At 47.8% G+C, this 23,779-nt stretch overlaps 1 protein-coding gene across 1 annotated transcript in view; it reads left to right on the top strand.

Moving 5' to 3' along the window:
• Window positions 1–23,779, top strand: part of Inpp5a (inositol polyphosphate-5-phosphatase A) — a 184,800-nt gene that overhangs the window by 46,388 nt on the left and 114,633 nt on the right. Inside the window, exon 2 of the mRNA XM_052196265.1 lies at window positions 11,290–11,331. Coding sequence (XP_052052225.1) covers window positions 11,290–11,331 — 42 coding nt within the window. The remainder of the gene's footprint in view (window positions 1–11,289; window positions 11,332–23,779) is intronic.

The following is a 23,779-nucleotide window of genomic DNA, read 5'->3' as shown; positions in this document are numbered from 1 at the left end:
TCACCACCCCCCGCCAACCCTTCCCCCTCAACCCCTGCCACCCATGCTCTGTGCCTGGACTTTCCTCCACAGCTCGCCTTGGCCTTGCTCTTCCTAGGTTAGGTGGAGGCTTTGTGAAGAAGGAGCCCTTGCAGGTGGGCTAGGGGTTTATTAAAATCCTGACCCCTGCGGTAGGCTTTGACTCTGGGGATGTTCAGGGTGCAGCTCACCGCGTTGCGTCTATATCCTTCTCAGGGCCTGCAAGGCTCTTTCCCATCTCTACTCAGAACCTGGAGGGTTACCAGAGGCCCACAGTGTACGGAATGCCCAGTTGTGTTTTAAATATGAAGTCTCTCACAGGTTTGTGTGCTAAAGCCTATTTCTAACTGGTGATACTGTTCAGGGGAGGTTCTGAAAACTTGGGGTGATAGGCTCTAGCTGGAGGAAGTAGTTCACTGGGGTAGGTCTTTGGGGCTATCCCGCTCCTGGCCCCTTTCTGTCTCCCCCTCTCTCTCTCTCTGTCCTGTGCTCTGAGGTGAACTGCAAGCTCCTGCTGCGGTGATGTTCTGTCCAAGTACACGGAGGCAAGCAACTGAGCTGAATACCGCGCAGCCGCGAGCCAAAACAAACACCCCCTTTAGGCTGCTCGTCAGATATTTGGTCACAGTAATGGAAAAGTAACCAACACACCCGTAACACAGTGGCATGGATTCCCCTCCTTACACTGGTCTGCACCCACACTCCAGCGGCTTGTACAGATACTATCTGTGCCCTCCTGCCATGGCCGTCCCCAGGGTTGTTCAGGCTAGCTGGTCTTGGCTGTGACTCCAGTGTGCTTGTCTTCAGTCCCTATGCTAACCCTGCAGCACTGGAGGCTTCTGCTGACCTGTCCATACTCACTTGGTTGGCTCCTTCCTCTGAGGACAGGAACAGGATCTTGAGCAAGGGGGACCTTGCTCCTTCTGGGTAGAGCTGTGGTTGGAGCCAGCTGTGAAGATGATTTCTTGATTGCCTTTGATGGCGTGGTCAGCTTTGTTTCCCCATAGGAAACTGTGCGCGTGTTCTTAATTTTCCAGTGAGTATGGCATGTGAAGCTGTGACCACTGCTCGGTGTGTTGGGTGTGTGTGTGTCATAGCTGTCAATGTGGTTGGTTTGTGTTGTCCTTGTATGTGTGTGCTGTGCTTATCCTATTTATATGTAAATACTATATCTATTGCATCAAAGGAACTCAATTTCCTTTGTCTGTAATCTCGAGCTCCCCTGTTTAATAACATAGCCACCGGCCTCATATCGTTTAAACAATAAAAATAGCATAAAAAATACCTGGCCACAGTAGCACATTTCCAGTACAGATCTGGCCACTGCAAATATAGAACATTTCTGTCCTCATTGGAAGACGAAGCCTGTGCTGACTTGCAGTGGGAGAGACTCCTGACTCTGGACGTACTCTACAGTGCCATATATCTGTGTTGCAGTCACCTGACCCAGGTGGCTTTTGAGTTGATATGTGTAACTGTACTTGTGGGCAGGCACATGCATGTGGTCTCTATGGATTTGTGTATAGTCTCTCAGTCTCTCTCTGTCTCTGTCTCTCTGTCTCTCCCCCACCCATCTCTCTCTCTCATGTGTGTTTGAGCTAATGATCATCTTCTGTCTTATCCAGTGGCTTTTTATATAGCTAAGTATTGGCCCACAGCTTTCGTAGAAGCTGCACATATTTCCTCTTTCTATCGCCTGTCTTTTATTGCTGCTTCAGCCACTAGTGGTTATTCAGTGTTGGCTACAGCATTCTTAATGCTTTGGTGGTTTTCTTCCTCAGATCTTGAAGAGTTAAAAATATGAAAGCAGTGCATTGTACTTAAAAGAATAAAAGAAAGAAGTAATCACTGCTGGGAGGAAGGATAGCTATTCCAAAATGTGGTATTTCCTTATTTCCTGTTTGGAATGCTGTAGAGAGAATCCAAGGGCTGGGGCCTTGCTGCAGGAGACTTGCCTGAAGGTGTGCTATATTTTGCCCACCCTCCCTCCCTCCCTTCTCCCCCCACCCTACCCTTTCTCTGGCTGTGTGGTGCACGCTGGCCTCCAGCTTGAAGCTCTCTCTTCTCCAACTCCTGAGGACTGGGACCATGTTAGCTTCTTTAAGGTAGATGCTTCCATGTTGATGGGTGCTATCATAAACCATCATTTTGTGTTCTGGAGGGGATAAGAGGTAGAACTGTGTGAAGGAGGCCCCAGCAGGGCTTCAGGATGCCTGCCCCACGCCCCAGCTGATGGACATGTTTTATGTCCATATGTTCTTGTCTGTGCTATTACAGCCTTTATATTTGTTGGGAGAAATAAGAGGCAAATATTAGAATGTCAGATTGTCATTTCTGCTGTGACCTTCAAGAGAGCATGTTTTCCCATACATCTGTAAGAATATTCGAGCAGTGTTAGTAGGGTTGTGGGGCAATCTTTATATGCAGATTTTTTATTTGAAAAAAATTAGAGATAGACAGACAGAAAGAGAGAGACAGAGACAGAGACAAACAGAGATATGTACATGCTATGATGCAGGTGTGAGGGCTAGAAAACAACTTTGTGGAATTGATTCTCTGTCCACCTTTACATGGGTGTTAGGCATTGACCTCAGGCCATCAGCCTTGCGTGGTAAGTATCCTTACCCAGAGAACCAACCTGTAGGATTTTTACACAGGATTTTATTTTATTGTATTTTGACTTTTCTGAGACTAGAGTCTCATTCCTGGCTGCCTTGGAGCTTGCTCTATAGATGAGGCTAGCCTTGAACGCCAGAGGTCTTCCTGCTTCTGCCTCCACCCTGACCTGAGTGTTGGGATTAAGGGAGGTTTGATACCCCAGCCCCCTTATGCAGGATTTAAGACTGTGCTCAGGTCTCTGTGGGATTGTGGTAGTCTCCTCATTCCTGTGTTTATTTCTAGCCTGTCCCACTTTTGCTGTGTGTTGTAAAGTTGCTGTAGGTTTGCCATTCCAGTCCAGGATTACCCTTTTCTCTCCCTGTGTCCTCTCTCTGAGATAGGTTCTTGCTATATAGCAGTGGCTGGCCCGGGACTCGATCCTTTTGCCTCAGCCTCCTGAGTGCCAGGATTACAGACATACTACTGTGTCTGTCTTAAACCCAGAGTTCCCTTCACCTTAATTGGGTTGAATTGGTGGGTCCTCTTGTTATTGCTGGCCCTGAACCTCCTCTAATTCGATCAAACAGCTCAGCTGATCTGGACATGCACAGCACAGGGCGGGCTGCTGGGATGCATTGCTGCTCTTGGTATTTCCCCACCCGCTTTTCTGTACGAAATGGTCATGGAGGAAGAGTTTGCCCACTGGGTGGCTCTGGTATCCATATTACACCTCACAGGACTGTCAGTCAGAGCTTATTCCTAGGCTCTCTGGTCTGTCCCATCTGTCTGTGGTCTTCCTTTGAGCCAGTCCACAGTGACCTGTTTTTCTGCAGGTCTAAAGGTGGGGGGCCTCCAATTTCTTGCTGCTGCTGCTGTTGTAGCAGCTCCTCCTCCCTCCCCCACCCTCTTCCCTCTTCTCTCGTCTCTTCCTCCCTTTCCTTCCTCCAACCTCTTCCTCCCTTCTCCTTCTTCCTTTTTCTTCTCCGTTTTCTTTCTTACCCTCCCCCTTCCTTCTCATCTCTTTCCCCCCTTTTTCTTCTCCCCTCTTCTCCTTCCTCCCCTTGCACCTCTTCATCTTCCATTTCCTCTCTCCGCCTTAGGCTCTCTAGTGCCAGGATAACAGGTACCAATGCCTGGGATAATTTGTTCCTTTTTTAAAAAGATTATTTTGGATATTTGGGGTTCCTTGAGATATGCACGTGACTGTTAGAATGGGTTATAGCCGTTTTGCTACCTGCTGCATTGGCTCTGGATCTCTGTGCCAGCTTCTCCACTGGTCCCCCAGTCTCTGCAGCTGTCACCAGCATCTTGGCAGCTGTGGTTGTATTATCTGGGCTCTTTGTTTCACATTTTACACTGTGGAATGTACAGTATTTTGCCTCCTTATTTTAATTCCTGTTTGTTATCCTGATCCTTACAATGTTATCCTAAATGAGATTTTTTTTTGTTTTGTTTTGTTTTGTTTTTTAATTTGGTTTTCGGATTGTTTATTGTGGGTATAAGAAATAAAACTGTTTGTATGTGTTTCTGTGTGTGTGAGTGTGTGTGTGTTTGTGTGTTTAATGATTCTTTATCTAGCTGTTTTGCTAGATGTATTAGTTCTAAGAGTTTTCTCTGTTTATGTATAATTTTTGAATTTTGTATAACCAAGATCATGTAGTCTTGGAGAAGAGATAATTTCTCCTTTCTCTTTCAGTTTGACACCTTTCTTTTTTTCCCCCTTGCTTGATTTTTCTCACTGGGATGTGCATTGCTGTGTAACTTTAATTTTTTTAAAGTCTATTTTTAATGATGTTTTTTAAATACTTTAACCTCCCTTTTAGTCCACCACCCACCAGAGGTAGTGGAAAAGAAAAGATATGAGGACCTATTTCTTTAGAAATGGTTCTTTAGAGCAATTCCCATCTGTGTTGTCTGGAAATTGGCAGTTTAGTTCACTGGTTAGTAGTGGCAGCTTGCTCCACTCACACACACTTCAGAGATGTATCAGCAGGCTAGTTTGGTAGAGTCGGGAAAGCAAACAGAAGTAAGCAGAGGAGGCGCTACCTAGCAAAGACAGCCAGGCCTCAGCCTCTGCATACATCAGCAAGAGGGACCAGGGCCATCCGGAGAGCCAGGAAACGTTCTTGGTTGTGCCTCTCTTAGCGAACTGAAGATCAGCAAAGACGTGAGACCAACAAGCACTGCACAGCTAGCTCTAGAAGCAAGTCTAGCTCAGGCTCTGTCGCTGTCCATTGAGTTCTATTTATACTCCCTCTAAATGTCGCATGCCCTCCATGGGCCTTGCCTCTGCATATGGATCTGTCTCAGCTGACATCACTCTGCCAATCAGCCCAAGTCTGCAGAAGTGGCAAGAAACTGCAGCACACCACCAGAAGATTTTTGGTGCATTTCTCTCTTACGGAGTCCTAACAAATGCAGTTCAACTATGCAGTGTAAGGTAGACCAACACATGTTAGCAATGACTGTTGTGCTAGCTACGAATCCTTTATCACGTGTCCTTTCACTTGCTTGCTTTAGCAGAACATCCGTTCTCCTTTCTTCTTCAGCTAAACATTCCTTTATGTTTTTGCCCAACACAACACCATCCCCCTGACTTTCCACAGAAACCTTAAGTTTCCTCTTCAGTGCTGTGTTGCCCAGAAGGGCATGCGTGCCTTTGCCTTGTTCCTGGCCTCAGCAGAAACACTCTTCCAATAGTGGGTGTGCTTTGCTCTGGGTCTTCTTATTCTTTTGAGGTTTCAAGTTTATTGTTTATCTTTCAAATTCCTTTGGATTTTGTTTGTAGAGTAAAGAAAGAATCTGATATATATAGCATTCTGGAAATAAGGATTCACCCACTGGCCTGGAATTCTTGTCTGTTGCCTAACTTCACCAGTGGGAGGTGCTGGCTTCTCCTGACAGCTTTCCATCTTTGCTTCCTAGGTCTTTTGGGGACAGTGTCATCAGGCTGCCTTGGCATCTCTGCATGTTCTCTATTAGAGATGTATGACAGACATGCTAAGAGGCCAGTCTCAACTCTTAAATGTTTTCCATTAAAATGAAGTTATTCCATAAAGATCTTTTTCCCCCACTAAAAAAAGAATTAGAGAGAATCACAAATCAGACCTCTCGGAAATCTCCATCCTTGTGGTGGCCAGTGGCCATCAGGACACAGGTTACCTCACAGTGCCTACTGTCCCCAGCTTGAAGGGTTAGATTCTGTTCTGGGATCATAGGGAGGAGCACAGAAGTAGCAGAGGACTGTGGAATTGGAGATGACCCCTTGTTAGTATAAGAGGGTCACCTCTGCAGGTCTTCTCACTGCCAGAAGAGGAGCTTGGACTGTGTTTTCATGTGAGGCCGTGTTTGTGAGTGCCCTGCCCTGCTTTGAGGGGTGACTGCTCGGAGCCAGCCGGCCTTCCCCCAACTTTCTCCCCACCTTGCTTGCTCTCACTAGTGCTTGCACTAGCTCACTCCTTGTGCCCCTCTGGGGCTAGCCACAGTCACACACTGGTGTTTTTCCACATCTTCAGAGGCTTTGTGCTGATTTGCTCAGGGCTGTCCACAGCCATCTTCCTGCTCCAGTGCTTCAGTGTTACAGTCTTCTCTCTGGCCTGGTTCATTTTCCTTCCCCTTCAGGAATTCTTGATCTGGTACTTGCTCTGCAGTTTTCTGCCCCATGCATTTGTCTTGGTGTCTTCACCCCTGTCCTCAGCTGTTATGGTTGTCAAGGAGGGGTCGTTTCAGTTACAGCCATTTCTTGGTCTAGCCCTGATTGGCTGTGTCTCAGTACCTGATGATGGTTGACATCACCATCATACTGAGTCTTACAGTTCAGCTCAGGCTAGGAAGAAATGCATAGGGCTAGGAAGTGACAGTCTCTGAGGGAAGGCAGGGTGGGAATCTCATGTAGCTTTTTGTGGAGATGGAAAAATAGGAGCTTAGGATTGATGGTTGGGGAGCCTTAGTAACCCAGGGAGGGCATGCTGGGGAGGAGGTGGCCTGTGGACAAAATGTGGAGGCCCTAACACCAGGGAAGGAAGGGTCTACACTGTGTGGTATGGGTAGAGGGTCAGGAGTCATGCCAGGTGGCTCTGAAGATCTGGAGGTTTTTGTCTTTTACTGAGGGATGAGAGGCACTGCAAACTTCCCTGGCTGTGGCAGGAACAAAGCCTAAGAGGGGAAGAAATGTAGCAGCTTGGGGCTGGGTAGTGTGGCCAGCATTGGTGCTCAGCCTCTTGTGATGGTAAAAGCACAGGACATGGGAAGGGGCTGTGTGTGGGCGGAGCCATGAAGCACTGAGGGAGGAAAGGGGCATCACTACAGTGGTGGTCACCTTTGGGGCAGGGCTGTGGGAGTGTGGTGGTCTGAGAGAGAAAGTGTGTGGTAGTACAGGAGAGAACAAATGTTTGAGTAGGCGAGGCAGTGTGGGTGTGGAGCCTGGGAATAATTGTGGGCACAAGTAGCTGTGGAGCCTGTGAGAGTGAGTGTGGGCCTAGATGGGTGTGGAGCCTGTGAGAGTGAGTGTGGAGCCTGAGAGTGAGCATGTGTGTGCTTGAGTATGGGTACAGGTGAGGGTGCACATAAATAAATGTAGAGCCTGTAGGAGTGAGCATGTAGGCCGGGCAGTGGTGATACACACCTTTAATCCCAGCACTCGGGAAACAGGCAGATGGATCTCTGAGTTCGAGGCCAGCCTGGTCTACATAGTGAGTTCCAGGACAGCCAGGGCTGCACAGAGAGAACATCTCAAAACAACAACAGTAAAAAAAAAAAAAAAAAAAAAAAAAAAAAAAAGCATGTATGTATGAGAGTGTGGGCGTGTGCCATGTGAGAGAGTGAGCATGTATGAGAGTGTTTGTGAGAGTGAGCGTGTAAGAGAGTGAGAGTGTGAGAGAGTGACCGTGTGTGAGAGTGAGAGTGTGAGAGTGTGGTGGAACCTTAAAAGTATGGATGACTGCAGGAAGGAATGGTGGTGCGTGAGGTCAGGGCAGTGAGTGTGCAGTTGAAGAGGACCCAGGGAGGGTGGCCAGGTGGAGGGAGCACGGCCAGGGGAGGCCTGCGGGCACTTCAGGGCCTCAAGGTCTGACCTTGTTCTTCTCGTCCCACTTGTCCGTAGCGTATTTGTAGTCATGCAGTTAGACTTCTGTCTAATTCTTCACAGCTGTGAGTGCTTCTGACACAGCAGACAGGCACCCATGGCTAAAGCACCCCCTGGTGCTGGGTCGCAGTTCTTGTGGATCCACAGTGGAAGAAGGGAAAAAGCCAGGTGAATGATCTAAATAGACATGGATGTGATGCAAACACTAAACTGGAGGGGCTGCTGTCCTGAAGCCCTTCCAGAGGTGCCAGCACATGCTCCCTGTCCATGGCCATGGAGCCTTGAGCATGACTCCTAGCAGGGCCACTTTGGAGAGGCTTGCCAGGTTCTGTACAGAACACAGTCTGGATCTCTGGCACCCTGGTTCTGATCCATTTCCAAAGGAGACAGCTACTGCACTAGCACAGCAGCCAAGGTGAGTGTGCATCCAGATCTTGCACAGCTGGATTGCTTGGTGTGAGACAGACCAGGGAACGCTGGGTCACTGTGGGCCTTGGGGCTGTCACGGCAGCAGATCTGGGTTGTGCCAGGCGTCACTTGCCTTCCTTTCCCATCTTCCTGGTGGTTTTGTGCTCATGTGAGAATGTGAAGAAAGGTGACGTTTGGGCAAGGAGAACATGCGTTGTGTTTTACTTCTGTGGACAGTGAGGAGCTAAGATTCAGACGTCAGGGGAAGGTACAGGCTGTGGGGGTGCTCAGCTGGTTTCCAGGGAGGTTGAAAAGTGTGTTTTCATCTACACAGGAGGGAGACATGAGGGCCTCTCAGGCTTAAAGGTGTACGATGTTAGTGCCCAGCCATGCCTAGTGCATGCCTAGCCAGCTGAGTGGCCATGAGACACAGGCACATGTATGTCACCATGCTGAAGTCCCTGGCAGTCCAGGATTGTGGAAAGACCTGGTATCATCACACCTTATGTTTCTGGGCAGATATCCCTCAGTGTTGTTGTTACAGTGCAAGCTTATGTGTGTGTCAGGAGTGGCCAGTAGTATATGTCCCAGGCTGCGGAATGTACCCTTCAGCTAGATCCTCATTTAGCTTCTGTAGAGGTAATACAGAAGTGACAATGTGCTCAGGTGCTAGTGAAATAACTGAGTCGAGAACCTGGACTTCCCTTGTCTTTGCTCAGTTCAGGCCATTCTTGCCGGCTTGTCCTGAAATATGGCGTTCTCTTGTTCTCTTGTAAGGGTCCTATTCTTATTCTGAAACCTCATGACACCCATGTCCTGGTGTTAGAGGTGCAAGTACTGGAAAGATGGGGGCTATTTGGGTTGTACACCCATGACAGGCAGCTTGGAGAGAATTGTCCTTGTGCCAGTGTCCCCTGCTGAGAGACTTCCTGTAAGCACAGGGAAGCCCAAGATTAGGAGAGCAAAGCACCGTGGAGCTCCTTTGCAGACCTGACCTGGGTGGGGACTCTTGGAGCAGGTGGCAGAAGTTGGGATATCACAGTTGGGCTTTGCCTGTGTCAGACTGGGGACTTGGTTAATGGGCTTGACATTTGCTCCATGAAGTAAGTCCCACTGCTAATACTTAAAGGCACTTGGAATGTTGACAGGGAGTCCAGAACCCCTCAGAGAAGGAGAAGGTGCTGCAGATGGAAACCCTGGCTGTGTTAGTGTTCCATGTTCTGGAACTGGTGGCTTCAGAGTCACTGTCCTGGACACTGGCTACCTTAAAGGGCATGCAGTGGGCTCTTGCACCAAGAAGTTCTGGGGTCTCCACAGCCCCTCGTGTTATCCCCTGCTGATAGCCCTCATCCTCCACAGCCCCTCAGAGGCCTGGGCAGGCCTTACCTTCCATGACTCTGCTTCTCCTTGGGCCTAGAGAGTCTGTGAGGCCTGAGGATTAAGCCTGCTGAGCTTTTCCTCAGTGTGCACACGCCCCACTTCCTGCGCTCTTTGATTGTGGGCATTCAGCTGTGTCTGCCTTTTGTCTGCTGTCAACATAAGGTTCCATGTGGAATGCATTTTTATTTATCTGGAGATTATTCGGAGGAGTGGACTTGCTGGTTAAATGGTGGTCCAGCTTCAAGAAGGAGCCTGCCTACTGCCTCCAGTAGTGTGGAGGGTTTCTGTTTGCTACCCTTTTCTCTGACACTGTTCCAGTATCCTAACCATGGTATAATCTGCCCTGATGGTCTGGTTGATTAATTAATTAATTAAAGGACTGGCTCTACCTGTGTAGGCTAGAAGTCAGTTTGTACACCAGGCTGCTGTCAGACTTGCAGCGACCCTCCTGCTTCTCCTTTCTAGGGTGAGGATTAAAGTGTGCCCCATCATGCCAGGATCCTCTGTGGTTTCGGATTGGCATTTCCTCCGGGGCACATGATGGATGCTGCTTCTCAGTCTGTGCTTGGCTATTCTGTTCATGTCCCTGCCACACTCTGGCTTGTCTCTGTAGTGCCCTATTGCTGCCTTCTGTGAGGACAGGGCAGGGAAACTCACCTGGGAATCCCACCAAGGCATGTGTTTGAGACTTGGTGGAGTCTTCTTGTGCTCTGCTGTGCTCCATGTATGGTCTGTGATGCTCAGGTTTTTCCCATCATTAATTTTTTTCTGCAGTTCTAGCTCCATGATCTTCAGGACACTCAGTGGGCAAAGTGCTGGGAGTGGTTCAGGATCGCTCTATAGCTGGGCAGCCTGGGCGTTGCTCCTCTGAGCCTTGCTTCTGGGTGTTCAGGTTCTGCCTATCTGAGATGACCTGGGCAGAGTTTCAGTTGCAGAGGAACACACCTTGTGACAATTCATTAACTAAGAGATAGACAGCTAAACATATAACATTAGCTTTATAGCCTTTGCAACTTTAATTATGTACTTCAGAGTGCAAAGTACCTTTTCATTGTTGAATGACTTTGACATTCCTAGGGTAGCACTGGTCTCATCATAGGATATTTGCTGTCTTCCTCCATGCCAAGTTTTGACCAAGGTCTACCCAGGGCATCTGACTGACACAACACATAAAGGAGTGCTTTCAGGGTTCAGGAGCCTTTTAGTGTAGCCACAGTTCCTGCTTCCCTGAGCAGGGCCTGTCATGATTGACACTTGGCTCTTCTGGTTCTGCTTCCTGTTTGAGAGCACATGTACATACATGGCATGGGGTTTTCTGTCTGCACTCTTGTTTCCTGAAAGTTGTGAGCATTGTGACTGATTCCCCAAATCCCTCCTCACACCACCCTCCTCCTGCCTCAACTCATAGAAAAGCCCTCTGATATCTGATGACGTATGCTAATAGGGCACTGTGGAGTGGCTTGCTGCCTTTTGGAAGCAGATATATGGCACTATTCCTGTCTCCCTTCCTACAACACCAGCTGGGAACAGAACAAGGATGTGGGTCAGTGGGACATAAATGCTGTGCCCCTGCCTCTGGCTAAGTAAGGATTGCTCAGTTTGCATCACAGGGCCACCCACAGAGCCCAGTGGGTATGTGGATGGTCTCCCTCTGGGGAGTACAGACCCCTTGTGGATAGAGGTTCCCATATACATCTCCCCCCACCCATAAGGTCAGCTCCCAGGTCTCCTTCCTGGAGCCTCTGCTTCCTGTTTGGGGCTGTGGCTGTGCTCTAATTTCCCCCTTTCCTCTTAATTTACAGCCGGAAAACCTGCAGAAGAACTGGCTTCGGGAATTTTACCAGGTAAGAGTGTCTGAGCCAACACTTTCCATAGCCACTTGGGCGGTGAGTATCTCTTTTTGTTGTGGTGTTTTTTATGTGAAGGGTACATCTTGTCCATGTGGAGGGCAGGAATGGCTGTCACCAGGTCAGTCCTAGGAAGCAGTTGTTACCATCTCCTAATGATTGACATTTTGTTCTCTGGCCTCCTCCCACCCCCTGCCAGGGAGGGAAACAGAACACAGAGGACCTTGGTGGGGATGCTTCTTTAACGAGGGCACTCCATAGTGCTTTTCAGGAAAGTTCCCCTAGGTGCAGTATGAACCCTTGGACAGACCCATACCAATGGCATGACCACGCAGGGCCTGCTGCAGGTGTGGGTGGAAAGCCCTTGGGGGTGTCACTTTGAATAGATAGGCAGCAGTCTCCTAGTGCATCCCAGTAGGAGGATGGTTTAGCATAGCAAGCAGCCACCTGGTTCTACAGTTGGCTCTGGGTGGGTAACAGATCTCTGAGCAGATGATATATAGACCTGGAGGACGAGAAGGGCTGAGCAGCCAAGAGGGATAAACCGAGGTAACTGGGTGAGTGGCCATAGCCCAGAGGACGACAAGGCACACTGTGTGTGTGTACACAGAAATTCCCATGTGGGTTTTATGGGGTTAGGCTAGAACTGTGGTATTTAATTCTCTGAGCTATTATTTATTTGTTGGGTGGAGGAAGACAAGGGTGGGGCCCAAGGCAAAGAGGCAGGGAATGAATTACAGATACCCCTGCACCCACGCCACACACATGCCTGCAGCTTGCTGGGGGTGCAGGCTGGGCAGGGTCAGGGGAGTCACAGTACATGCTGTGAGACAGTGATGCAGGTCTTCTACGGCTGAGTTTTTTCATCCCACAAAATACTTGGCAGTTCTCCTGTCCTACTCGCTACCACATATGTCTGCTAGGCATTTGGAGGCGAGATCATTCACTCAGCATTTAGCATTTATGAACCTCCCATTGTTCAGGTATTACACTTGGTTTGGGTTAGTGATGTAAGGCAGATTTTTGGTGTGTATTTAAAGCCAAGGAAGGAAAGGGCCTGAGTATACTTGGGGTTGATTCAGATCAGGAGTCGATAGCCAGGGAATAGTCTGAGACAGTGAGGGGTGGGGCAGGGCCTTACCATTGAGTAAGTAAGTAAGTAAGTAAGTAAGTTAGTAGACGGATGGGCTCTGTCATGGGATGGCTTGATTTAATGAGGTGTTGGTGAGAACCTTGTCATGGAAAGATCTGGGACAGTGAGGAGCAGGGTAAGGTCCTGCTGAGAAGGCTTGAGGTAGTTAAGAGGCAGGACAGAGACCTGCCATGGAAGGGTCTGGTAGTAAGTGAATGTGGAGGCCTCTGTCAGAAGACAGTCTCAGTGAGTGAGCAGAGGAGGGCCTTGCTGGGCCATGATCTTAGATGATGAGGGGCTAGTTGGGTCCAGGCCCTGGGTGCCATGAACCTTGTCTCCTAGACTTCTAGGTCTTGGTCCTGTGGAGATGGTATGGTGTGGCCTTGAGATTGTTTTATGAGCTCATGTGATTGTGCGGGTACTCACAAGGTGGTGGGCATGTATTCCTGTTGTTCTCATAGTCCCTGGATGGTTAGTGCGTGTTCATAGATTAAACCACAGGGGCTGATGAACCTTGGTGTGGGGTAGTGGCCACAGTAGAGATGGTATCACTCTTTAAGTTGTAAACCAGTTCTAAGAGCGATTGATGCAGGGAGAGTCATATGCAAGGAGCAGAGTTTCCACCATGCCATGGAGGAGGGATATGGTTTGGGGTATGGGAGAGGCATGGAGGACAACATGGAGGTTCTTCCTAGAACTCTGCTCCCAGATTTGCTGGGGTCTTGTATAGCTGGCATTATATACAGTGAAGAAGGATCCCACCTGAGCTTGCTTCCCCTGCAGAAGGGTCTTGGTCTCGCTATCTGGGAATAGGGATTGGCTTGTGAAAAATGGCTATCTCTGCCAGTCCCCAGGTATTTAATTGGGTGGGAGATGTGGAGGTTCCAGGTGGTTCACCTGGTTCTTTGATCCCTGGTTTCTTGGTGACAGATGGAGGCATGAAGTAGTAAAGTAATAGGCTTCTGCAAGGTGAGAGGGCAGGATACCCCTGTGTGAGCATGGAAGCTATTTATGACTCAAAGTCCTTCTCCATTGACAAGAGCAGGTGGAGCTTGGCCTGGGGATAGTTCTGGTCTGCTGTGTTTCAAGGTGCCCATCATACAAAGCCATAACTGTGAATTAGGAGCTAGGCTTGAGAGTATAGAGATGGTGCCTGTGAGCTTTGTTTTGGGGATACTCACTGGAGATAGGCAGTATAGAAGCTGTGTGACTAGAGCTAGGCCTGGCTTGCACTGTGTCTATCTGATTAATGTCCTCTGGGTACCTGCCTTCCCGGGCAGGTCCTTAGTCTGATTTCAGGGGTCTTGCTGGTATTGCATGCATTCCCTGACTGCACTGGCTGCTCAGCCAGGCCCTGTCCCTCACCCTTGCTGGGAGGAAAGCATGACTGCGCTTTCAGCTTATGCTCTAGACGGTTGCGGAGGACGAGACTGTTGGGGACTGTGAAAAGGGAAGCCTCTCTGATGTATTTTAGCAAGTCATGTGCAATTATAGTGCTTCATGCATGTTCTGCAGTGGATTTTAGAGGCATTGCCTCGGCCCACTCATTCATTTGTTTATTTGTTCATCCATCATTCATTCATATGAATGTCATGCATCTGGAAGGCAGTGTCTTAGTCAGGGTTTCTATTCCTGCACAAACATCACGACCAAGAAGCAAGTTGGGGAGGAAAGGGCTTATTCAGCTTACACTTCCATGTTGCAGTTCATCACTAAAGGAAGTCAGGACTGGAACTCAAGCAGGTCAGGAAGCAGGAGCTGATGCAGAGGCCATGGAGGGATGTTTCTTATTGGCTTGCTTCCCCTGGCTTGCTCAGCCTGCTCTCTTATAGAACCCAAGAGCACCAGCCCAAAGGTGGAACCACCCACAAGGGGCCCTCCCCACTTGATCACTAATTGAGAAAATGCCCCACAGCTGGATCTCATGGAGGCACTTCCCCAACTGAAGCTCCTTTCTCTGTGATAACTCCAGCCTGTGTCAAGTTGACACACAAAACCAGCCAGTACAGGCAGCAGCACAGACAGGATACACACTGCTCTCCCTCTCTTGAACATCCATGCATCATGGTGAAAGTGAGGAGCCTTTTTTGTGGTGTAGTTGTAGACAGCCTCCAAAGGAGGCAGAGACATGAGAGACTGGAAGGAGCCCTTGCTGGACTTGTGTTGATTTTGACTGTTTCGGCCTTCAGGTGGGGCAGCTAGGATTACCTTCATCTTTACTGTTATTGACAAAGGTAGTTGTGCTTTGAAGAACAGAGGCCCCTGCCTTGTGTGTTGGTGTGCCTAAACATCTGCCTGTCTGACATGACGAAGCCCGGGGGATGGTGTGTATGAAGGGGAGGGCCAGTTGTTCTGCAGAAATACTTTCTCTGCTCCGTTCTGCCAGGGTACAGAGGTTCTTCCCGTGGCGGTACTGAAGTGAATTAGCTTAATATACGTGAAAGTGGTCATTATTTAAAGTAGGGCAGTCATCACGAGTGTCCTTTTTGCATCCTGCAGCAGGCCTTTCTGTGATCATAGGCCATGTGCACTGCTATGTCTTCAAATGCACAGACTTGTAAAATAGCCCACAGAGAGTGAAGGTGATACTAGAGGTGAGCTAATGCCTTTCGCTCTTGCAAGTCTTCCATTCTTTCCTTATAGGCATTTTAGAATCCATGTGACGAGTCATATATCTGTGTCCAGCTACCATGAAAGAACAGGTGCCAGTTTAGGTACACGCCGGAGTTTCAGGCTCTAGACAGCCTGGAGAGTGCTCCCTGTGGGAGGAAGCAGGCCAAGGAAGCACTCTGCTCACTCAGCTTGTAGTAAGAGGGTTTCCACAGTAGCATCAGCAGCCTGTTAAAGAGAGTTTCATAGCCAGTCACAGATTATTCAGCAGGTGAAGATGCAGGAAAGCATGGCCTGAAATGAGAAAAACCAATTGTTAGTGTGATTCAGGGTTGCTGGTTGTGCACTCTGAAGAAGCTGTTGTGTAGCTGTGCTCACTGTCTGTGGAGTCTGTACTCAGTGTCTGTGGAGGCTGTACTCACTGTCTGTGGAGTCTACTCACTGTCTGTGGAGTCTGTGCTCACTGTCTATGGAGGCTGTACTCACTGTCTGTGGAGTCTGTACTCACTGTCTGTGGAGTCTGTACTCACTGTCTGTGGAGTCTGTGCTCACTGTCTGTGGAGGCTGTACTCACTGTCTGTGGAGGCTGTACTCACTGTCTGTGGAGTCTGTGCTCACTGTCTATGGAGGCTGTACTCACTGTCTGTGGAGACTGTACTCACTGTCTGTGGAGTCTACTCACTGTCTATGGAGTCTGTACTCACTGTCTATGGAGTCTGTACTCACTGTCTATGGAGGCTGTACTCACTGTCTATGGAGGCTGTACTCACTGTCATGGAGGCTGTGCTCCCTGTCTATGGAGACTGTACTCACTGTCTATGGAGGCTGTACTCACTGTCTATGGAGGCTGTACTCACTGTCTATGGAGGCTGTACTCACTGTCTATGGAGTCTGTACTCACTGTCTATGGAGTCTGTATTCACTGTCTATGGAGTCTGTGCTCACTGTCTGTGGAGTCTGTACTCACTGTCTATGGAGTCTGTGCTCACTGTCTGTGGAGTCTGTACTCACTGTCTATGGAGGCTGTACTCACTGTCTGTGGAGGCTGTACTCACTGTCTGTGGAGGCTGTACTCACTGTCTGTGGAGGCTGTACTCACTGTCTGTGGAGGCTGTACTCACTGTGCTCACCGTCTGTTGCCCACTTCCTCTTTTCTGATTTTGCTCTTTCTTTTGTTACTCTGCTTCACTTTGTTCCTTTATACCTAGCTTCTGAAGATGGAAGACGAAATAAAAAAAAATGCTGAATGCAGAATGAAATGAAACATTACATTCAAGATCCTGTAGGATGAAACGGGGAATAGCATTGGCACCTTTATGCCAGCAAATCTGAAGTTTTATATGAAGTGGGAAAATTCTTGGAAATATGTAGCATCAGTGTTTACTCAAGAGGCAGTAAATGAACACGGCCTTATAGTGAATGAGCTTGGCCCTGTACTCATTAGATTAAAAATTTGCTCATATATTTCCCCCAAACCCTCCAGGTCCAGATGGTTTCCCTGGTGAGTTCTGTCCAACATTTCAGCAAGAGGCAGTAACAGTTTTACAGGAACTTTCCAAGAAAACTGAGTCACAGTTGATGCTTCCCAACTCAGCCTGTGACATGAACACTAATTATCCTGGCACCTAAAGTAGACAGACATTACATGATAAGAAAAACACATCTCAGTCTCCACCCTGAAGACAAGTACAACAGTCCTTAAAGATTCAGTACATCAAAATGTTGGGTTGTGACAGCATTTTTTAATCCAATGCCCTCGGCACTAGCCAGAGAAGTTTGTCTCTGCAGTGGTCAGCAGTTAATGCAGAAAGTTCTAACTGGTCAGAGTGCCAAGAATATGTGTCTAGCAAGTGCTCAGCCCTAGTGGGACACCATCAGTTCTCACCCCTGAGGATTAGCAAATGTCACAGAAGAGGGACAGAAAGACTATAAGAGCTGGACCCTGGGGAGGAGTGCTGGGAGATACTGTCTTAAGGGCTGGCATGGTCATAGTGTCCATCAGCTGCAGCTGTGATTGACTAGACAAGACCCAGTCAATACTATCCCTCAACACTCCAACTGGCACTAATTAGATCCTGTGAATTAGTAAGCAAAAAGACATGAAACAGGGAGGGGGACGTTTTGGGGATGCCTGGAGGCAGAGGGAGGGAGAGTTGGGGGAACATATGATCAAGGTGCATTGCTTAAATATAATAAGTAGGAAGTTATTTTATTTAAAAATATTGAGAAAAGCAAAGCTATAAATATGAAAATATTCACACATGCATCGAGATAATACAACTTGTCCTCCATATCTGTGGGGAGATGTGTTCTGGTACATCCCACAAATGCCCATATTAGTGGATGCTCAGATCCCCTCTCTGAAATAGCCCAATATTGCATAGAATTTGTGCACATCTTCCCCCTCACATTAATATCCAATACAATGCAGATACTGTGTAAATAGTTATAACTGTATTGCTTAGAGAATAACAGCAAGAAAAATGTCCGTATATGCTCAGAGCAGAGGCAGTTTTTTCCCAGGTATTTTCAGTCTGTGGTTGGTTGAAACCATGTGTGTGGAACCACAGATGTAGAGTCAAGTGTTTGTGTAGTGGTTAATGTATAAAGACTTAGAAATTCCAGGCTGGCTTAATATTTGAACATCAATAACTATAATTTACTATATTTATTGAAGAAGAAAGCTATATTTGTCTCAACAGATGCAGAAAAAAATTCTGTAGTGTGTTTGATTAAAAATCTTCAGCAAAGAAGAAAACAGCTGGGTGTGGTGGTGTACACCTTTAATCCGTGCACTCAGGAGGCAGAGGCCAATGACTCTCAATGGGTTTGAGGTTAACCAGATGTACATAATGAGTTCAGGCCAACCAAAGGCTACATAATGAGATCTTGCTTCAAAATAAATGGCAAATAAATAGAAAACACAGAAAGCATAGAAAACAACTTCCTCAGAACTGTGAGGAGCATGTGCCATTCCCCCTCCACCGCCCAGTTTACTTGTATCCAGAGGTGACAGGCATGATGACTTGTTACTGAAGGCTGGAACAGGGTATTGCTGTTTCTCTTGTCATGCTGTTGAAGGGCCATGCACTGTAGTGCGGCAAGGGATGAAATCAGAGGAGAAGCAAACCCTCTGCTGGCAGGAGACATTGCTGACCATGTAGAAAATCAGGAAGTTCCACAGACTGGCTGCTCTACTGCTAACTGAATGTATTTAGTTTTCAACCTGTAAGGCTTATGTGAAAACATGTTTTTATTAGCTACAAACAACTATAAACTTAGCATTAGGAAAAGCATTAGCATTCTAAAATGGAATACCTGGGTAAAATCTAATGTAATATCAATATATGTTGTAGTTAAAATTAATCCGGAGTTAAAATTAATCAGGGGTTTCCACCTTGCCTTTGATCATTGAGTTTTCAGATAAGACACAAAACCTTTATATTTATAATTGCCTTAAAAGCACCAGATCTGTGCAGATATCTATCCTCTAAGCTATTAGTATCTGCCTCCCTATCAATAGCCCCAAGTTATGACTTGCCATGTTCCACCTGGGCTGTTCTTACTCTGACTAGCCAGCCCTCATGACCATATTCTCACTATCCACCTATCCAACGACGTCCTCTCTTCTCTTCTTCACCTTCTGCTGCCTCAGACCTCAAGCCTGGGAACTGATGCTTTGCCTACCTCTCTTCTGCCCAGTCACAGGCTGTAAGCATCTTTATTGACCAATCAGGGATAATTTGGTGGCAAGGTTACATAGCAAATCACTTGGTGTATGTAAGGATCTCCTTATCCTTAGAAGCAATCAGATCTTGGGGACCAGTATTTAGTACTACAGTACATAGCAACAGACCAAACCTCAACATACATACACATACATACATACATACATACACACACACACACACACACACACACACACACACACACACACACACTGCTGAAAAGCTATGTGACACTAATACAAGAGTAAAGACCATGAAGAACTAGAGAGTGCTACATTCATGAATTAGAAGGTGTGAATTCTGTCAGTGTTAATTCTCTGTCATCTGATATACTACTAATCTAATGTAGTTGTGATTTAAAAATGTCAGCAGAAGACAGGTATGTGGTGCATGCCTGTAATCTCTGTACTTGGGCAGCTGAGGCAGGAGGATCATGAATTTGAGAACAGCCTGGACTGAATAATGAGACCCTGTCTCAAAAAAAATTCTCAGCAGAAGATTTTTCTACAAGTTAAAATATGATTCTAATAATATATGGGCAAGGGAAGGAACTAAAAGGGCCAAACAGTTCTAAGCAGAACACGATTTGAAGACTCAAATCTCTGGTTTCAGGAATAAAGCTAGCTGCCATAGTCTAGACGTGCATTGACAACAGTGGAGGCACAGGTGGGTGTGACAGCAGAGATGGAGCAGAGGCCCAGGACCGTGAGCAGATGAGCGGCAGCAGTGCAGAACTCAGGGCTCCAGAGCCAGTGTTTCCTGGCCAGTGTGCACTGGGACAGCCGCTAAGCACACGCACCTGTAAAGTCCACACTTTGTACTATGACTCAACGTGAGTCATAGTGCTAAATGTCAGTCCTCACTGCTGCTGCGGATGGAAACTGACCCCACACAGGCCCTAGAGCAAATGTAAAACTTAGGCCCATAAAACTTCTAGAAGGAAGTTTTTAAAGAAGATCTTTGTCATCCTAGGTTAGGTAAAGATTTCTTTCTTTTCTTTTCTTTTCTTTTTTCCTTTCTTTTCTTCTTTCCTTTTTTCTTTTTTCTTTTTGTATTTTTCTTTTGAGACAGGGTTTCTCTGTATAGTCCTGGCTGTCCTGGAAATTTCTCTGTAGGCAAGGCTGGCCTAGATATTCACCTGCCTCCTGAGTGCTGGGATTAAAGTTGTGCACCACTATGCCTGGCAGGTAAAGATTTCTTACATGCAACACTAACAGTTTATTCAAGAAAGAAAAACCCCAACATTAGACTTCATCATAATTAAGAACAGTTCTTCATGAAAACAGTGTTAAAGAATGAAAAGAAATCACAGGTGTGGAGGGGTGGCTTAGGGATGAGTTATTCTCAAACGCTCCTGTATAGTTGTCAGCTGATGGGAAGCTATTGAACCTTACGGCTAATATATGGATCTATTGGGTTTAATTCTTTGATTCATAGTACTATGCCATTTTTAGGAAGCAGGACCTGCTGCTGTTTACCTAGCTGACATGAGGGCATGTTTATACTGAGGTTTTGATGCAAATGTGTACAACTGCTTTATTTGTAATCCATGCCTTTGAGAGAAGCCAGGCTCAGAACATGCTACATGACTGTCATGTGCTGTGAATGAGTGACAGGACTATGGAGCAGAAATGCCACCTTCTTGGACTACCTGGGTTCTTTGAGGAGTTGATGGGGGTGGGGGACGAAATCCAAATAAATGTCCAGACTGATGCCAGCTGCATACTTGTGCACTCTGTACTCCCGTGGCAGCTCCTCTGTCCCTCAGGTGGCCTTCCGTTGCCAAGATGCCACAGTGCCCACCAGGCCACAGTGCCCAGCATGCCACAGTGTCCAGGATGCCACAGTGCCCACCAGGCCACAGTGCCCAGCATGCCACAGTGCCCAGGGTGCAGGCTGCCTTTTTATATTTTGAGGCACTCCATTTGAAATTCTCTGAGGATGCTTGAGGCTCCCTGAATTGTTAATCTGTTTGCATCCTTCCTTTTCTTCCCAACCCATTTCCAGCTTCTGGAGTGACCTGGTGTCCCTTGGGTCTCTTGACCCCGTGTGTCATGGGTGTCATGTCTCACACACCCTTGCTAGCTGGCTCTGCAGTCTTGCCTGTGCCCAATGCAGCCCTTCATCCTCACTTGTAGTTTTCAGTTGTGCAGTCTGTGTCCCTCCCATCCTTTGTCACCCTCAGGGTACTTCTAAAATCTGATTTCTAGTACCACAGCCTGGCCACTCCAGTCATGTCGTCGCCCTCTTGTTCTGGGTACAGGCAGTGGCCTTCTGCTTCTTTCTCTGCCTCCCTTTCATTATGGTCTTCACAGAGCAGCTTGGGCAGAAGCTGGGCCTCAGCTCACCTTTGAGGTCCTGTAAGAGCTCCCTGCCCCGTGCCCAGATCCTGTGCCCTCTTTGTTCCTCCCTTCATTGTGTGCCTGAGGATTAGATCTCAAGCTTCACATATGTGAGGTGTGCACAATACTACTGAGCTAGAGCCCATTCCCATTCCCAGCTCCCCTTTCTCTTTAAAAATCCTCCTCCTCCTCCTCTTCCTCTTCATCATCATCATAATCATCGAAGTTTGAGATATGTCCTACTAAGTTACCCAGGCTGTGTAGCTAAGCAGGCTTCAGGCTCCGCAGTACCTGGGATTATGGGCCCTTAGCACCAGGCACAGCTTTAAACCTACCATATAACCCAGTCTCATTCCATAGGGGCATGAGTCACCTCAGCTTCTGGCCCAGAGCCTGGCCTAGAATAGGAGGCCATACATTTTCACAATGTGTCAGAAGCACAGGTGAGGAGGCCAGAGCTGGGGGTCTTCTGTATAGTACAGAGGAGCTTACTACTCAGGGGCAGTAGAAGGGGATGGAGAAGGAAGGCTGTGGGAACAATCTTGTCACTAGGGTCTGATCGGGGTGCAGCTGGCTTAGGGTGCTATGTGCAGGCTGTGGAGTAGCATGAAGCTAAGGATATGATAACATTTCTGATAAAGTCAGGCTCCTTTGCTCTCAGATTGTCCCTCTGGCTGAGGTTACAGAAGAGCCTCGTCAAGAGCCATACAGACATGAGACAAATTTGGTCCTGGTTTAGAGCAGGGGTCCTGGAGTTGGTGATGCCAGTCTTGAGGGTAGTCCAGGCTCCTTGGGCTTCCTGCTGCCAGGGTAACTTGCCAAGGAGTATGGAGGCCTGCTGTGTATCAGACCTTGTTGGGTCCAAGTGCTTTAACTTGAAGTGCTTGTTGGTATGGTTTTGCACATCACCACCTCGTGTCTCCAGACCCAAGGTATGGCCGCCCTGCCTGCTTCGGGGTTAGCCTGCAGTTCTGCCAGTGAGTTGCCTATTCCAGAATACCCGTTGCTGGAATCTGTCTTCCTTCTTTTACCTCTCAAGACTTAGAGACATCATATGTCACTTTATAGGTACTGCTTCCTTCTTCTTTCACTGTACATGTGACATATGATTTGCCCATTGGTGGCATCTGGGTTCCCTCTGATCAGAGCTATCTGGGCATTTGTGTGTTATTCTCTATGGACACCACATCCTCTCAGTCTACTCTAGGAATGTGTGTCAAAGGATGTTCAGAATGTAGCCAGGTGACGGCACCATGACCTATCAGTAGGAGAATCCTCAGGTGTGGCTGGCCATTGCTCCCTGACTCTGGGAAGGGCATAGTGGCAGCACCTACAGGAGAGAGCAGCACACAGAGAGGCACACCTGAGGAGAAGCATCTGAGGCTGCCAGGCTCACGAGCCATTCCTGTTTTGTTGGTCCGTGTTTAGATCCTTTACATGGTCATACTTGCTATGGGATTCAGACCTTCATAGCCTTCACTGTGCTTCTGCCTCCTTGAAGTCCACCTCTCCTTTGTGATGGTGCCAGTGGTGGGACCTGTGGGATGATGAGGCTTAGATACATCCTTAGACACAGCAGAGGCACAGACCTCACCAACCCCAAATGGACTGGCATCTCGACCTTGTGCTTCTGTCAGTTCTGTCAGAACTGTGAGTGTGTTTAGGTTGTCCCTTCTCCAGCATTTTGTTCAGCTGATAATGCTGACCAAGGCAGGGTGGTAAGGGCTGCTGGACCACTCTCAGGGGAACCAAGGCTGGGAGCTAATGCTGGCTTTACACCTGTCCTGAGAGTGTCAACCTAGGTGCTTTGTGGGGGAAACTGGGGTCAGCATAATTGAGTGTCATGCCTCCAAAAGATGCAGGTGCCCCCTGTTGGCTGACTCGCTAAGAATTGTGTTCCTTATATAAGTAATGGTCTTTTATGTCTACGTTCACTCTGTCCCGCTCTATCAGAAAAACCCTGGCTTGTGTCTTGCTTAATTGTGGAAGGGATGGACAAGTGAATGAGAGAATAAATTACCAAGGCTGGAGGAGAAGCATCTTCCAGGCCAAGAGATGGAGACAGCAGAACATGCAGACAGTTCAGGGAGATGGGACAGAAAATAGCAGAGACCCCAGGGACCTTGGGCCTGTCTCTACCTCCTGTTCTGGGGTGATGGTGCCCACCCCATTCGAGTGAGGATAAAAGAAGTTATCAAAAAAAGAAAGAAACTACCTGTGAGTCCTCTTGGCTCAGCACTGCTAGGACACTGACAAGGGGCTTCCTGCACCACCGGGCTGGGCAGCCTGACCTGCCCTTCCCCATTTGCTCTGGGGACACTGGGGCTGTGGCGTGAACTGTAGCTTTGTGCTCTGCATGGAGAAGCTGTCCTGGGACCTTGGTAGTTGAAGGGCTCACAGAGAAAAGGGGCTGTGTCTGGCTGAGACAGTGAGTCTGTTGGGCGCTGAAAGACAGACTAGAAATGTCAGGTAGGAATTTAACATACTTTCAAGTTTTCCAGGACCACAATTTACAAAGTAGAAAGAAACAAATGGAGTATATTGTTTTTGAGGCAGGATCTTAACTGTGTAGCTGGCCAGAAAATGGCTGTGTAGACCAGGTTGGCTTGAATTCACAGAAATCGACCTGGCTG

This window comes from Apodemus sylvaticus, chromosome 1, assembly GCF_947179515.1.
Source record: "Apodemus sylvaticus chromosome 1, mApoSyl1.1, whole genome shotgun sequence".
Lineage (NCBI taxonomy): Eukaryota > Metazoa > Chordata > Mammalia > Rodentia > Muridae > Apodemus > Apodemus sylvaticus.
The sequence above is the reverse complement of the archived record's forward strand: the minus strand, read 5'-3'. Positions and strand labels throughout refer to the sequence as shown.